This window comes from Hirundo rustica, chromosome 1 (assembly GCF_015227805.2).
Source record: "Hirundo rustica isolate bHirRus1 chromosome 1, bHirRus1.pri.v3, whole genome shotgun sequence".
NCBI classification, from domain to species: Eukaryota; Metazoa; Chordata; class Aves; order Passeriformes; family Hirundinidae; genus Hirundo; species Hirundo rustica.
Window position 1 is genome coordinate 156,003,822 of NC_053450.1, and position 9,543 is coordinate 156,013,364.

At 41.9% G+C, this 9,543-nt stretch overlaps 1 protein-coding gene across 11 annotated transcripts in view; it reads left to right on the forward strand.

Annotated features, from left to right (window-relative positions):
* SMARCD3 (SWI/SNF related, matrix associated, actin dependent regulator of chromatin, subfamily d, member 3) overlaps positions 1 to 7,383 on the forward strand; it is a 76,536-nt gene extending 69,153 nt beyond the window's left edge. For all 11 annotated transcript variants that reach the window (XM_040077911.2, XM_058423020.1, XM_040077921.2 and 8 more), the window contains 4 exons: positions 2,076 to 2,211; positions 4,268 to 4,390; positions 5,633 to 5,734; positions 5,832 to 7,383. In XM_040077911.2, the coding sequence (XP_039933845.1) occupies positions 2,076 to 2,211; positions 4,268 to 4,390; positions 5,633 to 5,734; positions 5,832 to 5,885 (415 nt within the window). In that variant the 3' untranslated portion in view covers positions 5,886 to 7,383. The remainder of the gene's footprint in view (positions 1 to 2,075; positions 2,212 to 4,267; positions 4,391 to 5,632; positions 5,735 to 5,831) is intronic.
* Positions 7,384 to 9,543: the final 2,160 nt, after the last annotated feature.

Consider the following 9,543-nt stretch of genomic DNA (forward strand, 5'->3'; position numbering starts at 1 on the left):
GGCGAGACATCTTCCACCCTATTAAAGAACACAAGCAGTCTGCAAAGCATAGCTTTCCAATATTCTAGTACAAACAGGTTATCTCTGTCTTTCCCCTTTTTGACTACTGTCGTGATTTTTTACAAACCAGTTCCTTATAGGGAGTGAATTGCCCATGCTGCAGTGAGTTTCTGTTGCCTCTCTCGCTAATCTCACACACCTCCAAGGGGAGGCTGGCCCCATCTGTGCTTCTCCAGTCCCATATGGCCATCTCACCCTCCCAGGCGATCTCCTTTTCCCTTTTCTTCTCCAGGCTGGAGAAGCTCTTGCAGTTTCTTTCAGGAGGTCTATGCTCCAGCCCCCAACATCCTGCTGAGCCCCTGGACGTCTCGCTCCAGAGTGTCACATCTTTGTGGTCCTGTGCCCACCAGTCCAGATCCAGTTTCACCAGCGTGGCGTAGTGAGGAAGAGCCTCTTTCTTGGGCTTGATGGCAACACCGGTGCTCATACAGCCCCTTTTGCAGCTGACCTTTGCTATGGCTGCCTCACCCCACAGACTCCTTCTGCACTTGTTGTCTGTCCATCGGGGCACCCAAGTCCTCTCCTGCCAACCTGTTTTCTACCCCGCCGATGCCCACCTGTCCCCCTGCACGGTGTCATTCTGTCCCAGCAGCAGAGCTTTTCCTGTGCTGAACTTTACTGTGCTGAAGGGCTGTCCTGTTTCTGCGGCCTGTCTGGGTCCCTCGGCACAGCTCTGCTGCCCTGACTGTCCCTGGGAGGCCTGAGGACAGGACTCAGCTAGGAGCAATGGAGCCAAAGACAACGTGGAGCCTTCTCTGTGGTTTTCGACGTGAGCGGCAGAATCAGGCCCAGACTTGGGTTTTTCATTAGCTTTCCTTCTGTTGCTGAACTTCTTGCAGGTGGCCACAGCGTCAGAGATTCTCAGAATATTAGAGGTTGGAAGGTACTTTTGGAAATCATCTGGTCAAATGCCCTCACCTGCTCAAGCAGAACCATCTGTAGCAGGTTGGACACAGCTGTGTCCAGATGGCTTTGGAGTGTCTCTAACATGAGAGATTCTGGGCTGGGTGAAGAGGAGATGGGCTTTGAGGGTCTTACTGCAACTTGTGCTATTGCTTCGTCACCCTTACAGTAAAAATGTGTTTCCTGGTGTTCAGATGCAGCCTCCTGTGTTTCAGTTTGCACCAACTGCCTCTTGTCCTGTCACTGGGTACCACTGAAATGATCCTGGCTCTGTCTTCTTTAAATCTTCCCCTCAAGTTTTGGTAAGTTCTCTCCCCACCAGCCTTGTGTCTTCTAGGCTGAATAGTCCCAGACCTCTCAGCCTTTCCTCAACTGTGAGGTGCTCTAATGCCTTGATGATCTTCGTGGACCTTTGCAAAATTCACTCCAGTAGCTCCATATATCTCTTGCACTGGGAAGCCCAGCACTGAACACAGTACTAACAGTGTGTCTTCATCAGTCTTGAGACTAGAGAAGGATCATCTTCCTCTGCCTGCTTACAACACTCCTAATGCAATTCCATCCCTGGAAGTTCTTCTGCTCCCCCAAGTCTGTCAAGCTCAATTAGATCCTGAGCAATTTTTTTTTTACTACCTACTGCAGAGGTGCACAACCCACTACCACACAGGTAGGGTTGAGAAGCCAGCATTTTTATATTGCAAGTGACAGTGACTGAAGTCTGATTTACCAACTACTGCACTGAGGACAGTTTTCTTGTTAAGAAACTTTAGTCTAACAATAAAGTAAATGTTAAGTCTAAACGTTGGCAAGCGAAATATAAATTTAGGACAGGGCAAGCCAAAGTATGATACTGGTATTCAGAGTAACAGGTCTCAGAAGGATGTTAGAAATTAAATTTGATGGTCAAAAGCTCCAGCTCAAAAGTCTTTGAAATCTGACCAACAAAAGATGAGAAAATATACTAGAATATGAAAATAAGTAAAGATGCCCTGTTCTTAAACTTTTTTCAGCATCTGCAACAGGCTTTGTTGAAGAATGAATTCTGGGCTGGATGGAAATCCATTCTGATTCATTATGGCAGTTCTCATGATCTTGTGTTTTACTCTCCATAGTGTTGACCCCAACGACCAGAAGAAGACGGCTTGTTATGACATAGATGTAGAAGTTGAAGACCCTTTAAAGGGCCAGATGAGTAGTTTTCTTCTCTCAACAGCTAACCAACAGGAGATAACAGCATTGGATAACAAGGTATTAGCCCAAGAGTAATGTATCCCATGGTACATGTACTCATTGTATAGCTTCACACGTGTTTGGTGTCATGTGTCAAAGGCAGTAATGTTGTGAGATGGGGACTTGTTAAGGGCGTGTGCTTTCAAGGGATGAATCAGCCAAATGCACTGGGCATACATCAGGGTGAATAGCATTCCTAATTAGGATTTGATCTAAAGCCCAACATGGTTGTTGAGGAGATAGAATTTCACAGGCAGTGTTCTGAGTCCCCTGACACATGAGAACCACCTGAACAGTATTATTGAGAGGTCATGATATCTTGCTAAATTGCTAAGCCAAAGCTAGGAGAATTTCATACTCAGCTGTGGGTTTTGTGTTCATAACTGCAGAATGGCTCTCTGCATTAGGTGGAAATATCAAACATGCATGGCAGGAAGATCACTTGGAGCACTTTGTCAGTTTTAAGTGTTAGTGGAAGAGGATCATGTGCACTTCAAATAATAATATCTGTCTTAAGGCAGTGGTGGGTTTTGCAGGCTGTTTTAGGGGTTCATGTTCTAGAGGCTGTTGGCCAGTTCTGGCATGTGTCAATGACTGATTTGGACCAGTAAGGGATAAACAAAAATGCCTTCTCAGAGCAAGGCCCAGATTCTCTTTGTTTACTGCTAATATAAGCAGTATGTTAAACTCTGGTCTTCATGCAGTTTTAAAGGGGTCTGGGCACCAACAATGCAATGGATTCTGGTAACTGCTGCAGCGTCTTTGCTGTCATGGCTCTTGAGGACAGTCCTTTTCAGCTGCTCAGTCAGTTGGTTCCCAGGCTATATAAGCTCGCAAGCAGCATGCTATGGTTATTCCGTTTCCAGTGCCGCTCACCTTTTCCCGTCTGTGTCACCTCTTATTTTAATATTTGCTACAGCACAGGGCAAGCTGTGGTCAGTGAAGTTACTGAAGTCACTGCTGGGTGAATGGGCATGAGCTGCTCCTGTTACACTCTGCACTGCATTGCTGTGCTGCCATGGAGTCCCCTCCTCGGAATTTAGCGCACACCAGTGGAGTTCACTCCACACAACTACAGCATTTTCCCAAAGAAGGAACGATTTTAAGTTGGCAGTAGCTCTCTTCTCTTAACGTATCAAGTAATACCTATGCTAGTGGCCTTGATGGCATAATCAGATCAGGGGATGATTATTTTCTCCAGCATGCTTGGTCACCTTAGCTGTTTTGGCAAAAGAGATGAATACGTGAAACTAAACAATATAGGTTTACTATTTCAAACTAGAATGTTAGAGGAACAGGGTAGCAAAACTTTGCTTTTGTGTGTGTCTATGTGCAAATGATTCATAAACTGTCCTCCTCCTGTTCATTCATGATGATATTATCCATTATAGGACCTTGACTCCTCTTCAGTCTTCATTCTTCCCTGCTAGTTAATATTTCTGCTATATTTCTAAAGATATGATTAATTTTCTATAAATCTTCCATATTCATGATTTCTCATTGTTCACGCTCTTCTTTTTGCAGCCATCGTGACTTTTACAGGCTTTTTCTCAGAGAAAAAATCCTGGCTATTCATTTGACATGGACTTGATCAGGAAACTGCTAGAGTTTTTAAGGATTACAGTAGGATATTTAAGATGTGATGATGATGGTAACCAGGGCAATAACTGCTTTCTTGCACTGGGCACTGCTTAACTGTGTATTTAGGTAGCATGTTTCCTGAAAGATCACAGTCTTGGCAGGCAGAGTGATTCTATACAGGAAATGATTACATTTTGCAGTGACATTGCTTAGTTCTGCATGCCATGCAGGAGTTCAGTGCAGGAAGTGAAGGAGAATCCTGTACATACTTGTATTGCAGAAGTACAAGTGAAACCAAAATGTAGTGGCAGAATTGCAGTTTAGTTGCTGCTTTTTGAATTGAAAAAGCTCTAGGAACGGCTGCACAAGTCTGTGGTGTAGAATTGTCACTTTTGTACGTTACCGGGGTACAAAGATAGTAATGGAGCTGCTCTGACGGTCACTGGAGCATGGGAGAAATTAAAGAATATCCGCTTTGGTTTTTTTCTGTCAGATTCATGAGACAATTGAGTCCATAAACCAGCTAAAAATACAACGTGATTTTATGCTGAGTTTCTCCAAGGATCCCAAAGGATACATCCAAGACCTTCTCCGGTCCCAAAGTAGGGATCTTAAGGTGAGCTAAGGTTTGAAAAAGATTGAATGGTGGAACCAGAATAGTAGAATTCTATCTAAATGTACACAGAGTGTATAGCCAAACATCTAGGATGGATAATTGATGGAAGATAGACAATGAGTGGACTACTTCAGTCTCAGAGTAGACAGTATGCAGGAAAGATAGTTTAGGTTGTATTCCAGTTCCAGTGGAACAGTGGTGTTTCATGGGAGTGGTAGGTCAGTTTGTGGCTGGACAGGAAGTTCGAAATGCAGGGCTTTGTTGATGTATTCTTTATATTCAAAGCTGTGTAAAACTCAGCAGGAGCATCCTATAGTATGAGAACACAATTTGGGTGTTGGTTCATAATTTAATCTTATCAGCTGTCATTGAGCTTATCTTTGAGATATGCACAAAATGGAATGTAAAGAAGTTCAGTTGCTTGCTGGCAAAAATTAATAATGTGTTTCTCATAAAGCTTCACATTTTCTGTCTTTGGCTGACATGCCTCAAAATCAGTTGTATTATTGAATCCATGAAATTATTTTAATAAAATCATTGTGTCTTTCTTATATAAATGCAATTATATATTAATAACTGAATAGTCTTCCAAAAATCTACTCTTAAGATTATGGTCATTATTGTTTATATTGCATTCAAAGGGGACAGGCATCTGAAAGTGTGTTTAAATAAAGCAGACTGACTTGAGGAACTTACAAACAAAGGTGTTGTGGAGCTTCTCTAGCTACATACATGGAATAGTTGTTCAGAGTTTTCCCTGGCTGACAGCTAGTCCCATAAGAGCCTTTTCTATTAATGTTCTGCCCTGCTGGCATCAGAGTTGTGATTCCACAACATTGCTTTGCAAAATACACCAATAACTATATTTACCAGTAATTCTGTGGTGCTGAAGACATAGTCATCAGAATTCTATTTTTTGTAGAATGGTTCCAACCCCCTGCGGCCCTATCCCTGGAAGCAGATTGGACAGGGCTTGGAGCACCTGATCGAGTGGAAGGTGTCTGTGCCCATGGCAGGGAGTGGAATGACATGAACTTAAAGGTCCCTTCCAACGCAAACCATTTGATAATTCTGTGATCCTGTTTTGGCAGTAAACATACATTGTCCATTTGCTTCGGGGTTTGAGAACAGTTCTGACCATTTTTGTGTGTAATGTAGATAAATTTTCACTCTGGGTAAATCTGAAAGTTTCTCTATATGGTAGAAGAGCTATGGTGAAAAATGGTTTTATTTTTGTCACAGGTGATGACTGATGTGGTTGGAAACCCAGAGGAAGAACGCAGAGCTGAATTTTATCATGAGCCATGGTCTCAAGAAGCTGTGAGCAGATATTTCTACTGCAAGGTATGAAGGAAATATCCACATTGCTGACTTACAAATTTATCTCTTGCCACTGAGCAATTTAATCTGCTAAACTGTACAGTGTGTCTTTTTATTTCAGATCCAGCAGCGCCGACAGGAATTGGAACAATCTTTGGGAGTGCGTAACACATAAGTAGTGCTCACAAGATTCCATTGGCATCATGACCACCAAACCAGTGGACTTCTCAGTATTACTTAGCTCACTGTTGCACATGGACTTGCTTCCTGACTGGATAAGAACGTGCCATCAACACACCAGTCAGAACACCAGCTTTAGAGTGACCCTTGAAAATCTTGCCCAGGACGGGTGTCTCAAACCATTCCAAGCCAGAGACAGCACCATACAAGTGTCAGCGTGAGAGAAGAGTAAAGGTTCACTCATCAACGCACATCGTTACATTTTAGTGGAAAGTTAGACACTACACAGCTAATCCTAATGGGCTATGCTTAGAATCATGGGTGGCACTGATGGGGGAGGTTGAGATAGGTGTTCTAGGAGACTGCAGATTTAGAGAAATAAATGCAGTTCTTACCCTATGGTACCCAAGAGTCTCAAACAGTAACTTATCTGGAATTAGGGAAGATAGTCTTTCTTATAGCTGTGGAATGCTTTATATTCCTGAATAGAGTTTTTATTTCTGCTGGACCAATGCAAGAAGCTATCTCACCATCTGAAAGAACAAACTTAGAAGCATTTGCATCCTGGAATGCAGAGCTGATCTGGAAGAAGGACATACAGTCAAGCCATCTCTTCTGTAGATGCAAATAATTTCTCTTCCCCTTGTCCCAGGAGTGAAAGGTAGATTGAACCACATATCACTAGATGGGTATGATCCATACAGTGTACTGAGAGAACGAGAATCATCCCTGGGATAAGAGCTTCTTATGCATCCCTAATATCAGTGGTATTGGCAACAAATGAGGCATTCTGAGAAAATTAAAAGAACGCAATGGTGCTTTGCTGATGCCTGCCTTTAACACAGCAGATATTAACAGTAAGTATATGTGTAAAATACCAGATAATTTACATGTTTCCCTGTATGCCTGTAGGGTTCATCACTGAAAAGAACTTCCTAATTCTTGGTGTAGAATCCAAGAAACTTAACTTCATGTCACATGGTAGTTTTTTCTTTACTTCAAGATGTTAACTAGGGTGCCTGGATTGGTCTCACATTTTGATCATAGGTGAACTGCATCTTACAATTAATTATTTAGCTTTCCCATACATGATATGTACCGGTTATTTTGGATGCTGTTGAGTTATAAAGCACTATCAGCCTTAAAGAGCACAGAGAACATATCCCTTGGAAATCATCTTCTTTGTAAATGTACAACAAATTAAGACAATGGGAATTTATAGAACAATTACTTGTAAGCAGGAACATCTTCCTTAAATCCTTCCCCGCCTCATTTTTTGTAGTGCACAGGTGAGCTGTAATTAAAGGCCCAACATGATTTCTAGTCCAAAAAGCAGCTGCCAAAGTATAACTGTCCATTTGATGTGGCACTCAAAATCCTCTTCTAAGTTACTCCTTTTCACCTCCTTTCTTTCACTTCCTTGGAAAGAGAATCAAATTCACATGTGGTATGGAAGGAAGGCAGCTCTTCTGAATAAATGCATTTTTTCTCTAGTATTGTGTTTTCTGCTGTCTTTCCCAATTTCTCTCTTAGTTTAACTTAGAAGTTTCTTCAGTCACAGAAGAGATAGTCTTCTCTTTACTCCTTTATTTAATATCTTTTAATAGTGCCATAGCTTTTAGTCCATCCATTGTGTTCAGAGATGTCTTGGAAAATTTACTTTTGATTGAATTTACGTGATGGCAGTTCTCACACAAAATCTGTTGGTGTGAGAAGAAGTATGGCATTGTCTGAGACCTTTTACTGGGAATGGCTTGATTTGGAATTTTTCTCTTTCATGTTATAACTTTTCACAGTAATATATGAAATCTTGCAGTTCTAAACTGGTTATACTGAGGGGCTGTGAGGCTGCCACAGTGATTGACTTGAAATATTACTTAATTTAAGACTCTGCTTAACTGGACTACAAGCAAGCATTATGAGGAAAAAACGGTGGGGGTCATCTACTGTGGTTCCGTATTTGTTATGCTGCTGTGTCAGTTGTGTGCATGCTGCTCAGTGTATAAAACTCTTGTCTGTATGTGGCAAACAGAGCAGCTACATTTAGGGGCTATGTTCAGTCTGCAGGAATAAGAAATGCAGAGAAAAGTATGCAAGGATATGAGAAGGGCATGGGACTGAGATAGATGCCTGCAGAATGTCTGCCAGGGAATTTTGGGTTTTGAGAGCCTTCCCACTAAAGTGGCAGATACTTGACAGCAATACCAGTCATTTGCCACAGCTGACAACATACTGGAGTCCAGCCTGCTTTTAGAGCCTCTGCAGAATTAATTGGATGGATCTGGTCCCAAGTCTTTCAGAGCAAATTAACAAAACTAATGTGGTGTTGGTGCCAGTGTTCACAACTGCATCACTGAAAGCTGAAGCTCTGTCAAGCAGCAATGTTACACTAAAATGGGTGTGTGCATGAGTGAGCCGCTGAAGATGGCACTGGAGGTAGCAGTCCAGAATCTGAATTCTTACATTTCATTGTCTATAAAAAAAAGATTGGTCACTACCAGTGAGTCGTAGGAATAGCTGTCAGGTGTCTTTCCTTTAGTTAAACTGGGGTTTGAGATTCTGATGCCTTTTTCCAGTGTTCAGGAGCTGTTTGGGCCTTTTACTGAAGATAGACAGAGAAAAATTTTATCCTTTGTTCCACAGGCACAAGCAAGCTAAGAGCTTGCTTGTTTGCAAAAGAAAGAAAAATTTTATTTGAAGAGAAATAATGGAGCAATACTGGAAGCAGCCTAGAGGAAGTGTTGCTTGAGCATTAAAAATGAAAGGTAGTGGCACTAAGCGGGCAGGCAATTATGTCAGATTGAGAATTAGGAATTCATTTTAAGTTCAGGATGGTTGTTTTTTGTGTGTATAAAAGATGACAAGAAAATATTTTGGGGTCTTCAATTGCCACAGTACAATACAAATCTATGCATACTGCAAAAAGCATTCTGTGCATAGAAGTAGTTCATGTATAGATGACCATATAGATTGTTAGAAAATACAGCATCAAACTAGGAAAGGGTTCAACACAATTCTGGAGTACCAGTACCAGAGGGAAATGTATCTTGGAGCAGAAGTGTTGTAGTGGCAGGTTAGAAACAGTTTTTTTTAGTCTTCTGGGTTTTTGGCCCTGAGGCGGGAATCAGATCAAATGTTTCTTAGAGATTGAAGGGGAAGCAAATGTTCAGTTGTGGAATAAAGAGAATGATACAACAGTGGGAAAGGAAATTTAAAAATGGAGCAGAGTGCCACTGAAGCGCCAGTAACAAGATAATGTGCAAAGTACTCTTGGAAACAGTGCAGCCTACCCGAGTCTGTGCATTCTGTGTGCACATGTGTATATGAACACAGCATGTGGGAGAGACAGTCTCAGTCGGTGTGTAGCCTGCGCAGTGGGGGGCAAGGACAGAACCAAAAGTTTTGCAAATAACTTTGAGACACACTGTCAAAGCATTTTCACTTACCAGCAGGGATTCAGTTGTTTGACATAGCAGGGTTGGTAGTTGTAATGCAGACATCTCGGCTGGCAGTGTTTTTACATGACATTGTTGAGAACTTATCCTGTGGAAGCCAAGGGAAAATATTAGTGTATAAATCAATACTGGTGCATATCCTAGGGCTCCTAATTTTGCCAAAATGTTAATCAGGTATTTGGGGGTTGTTGGTCTGGT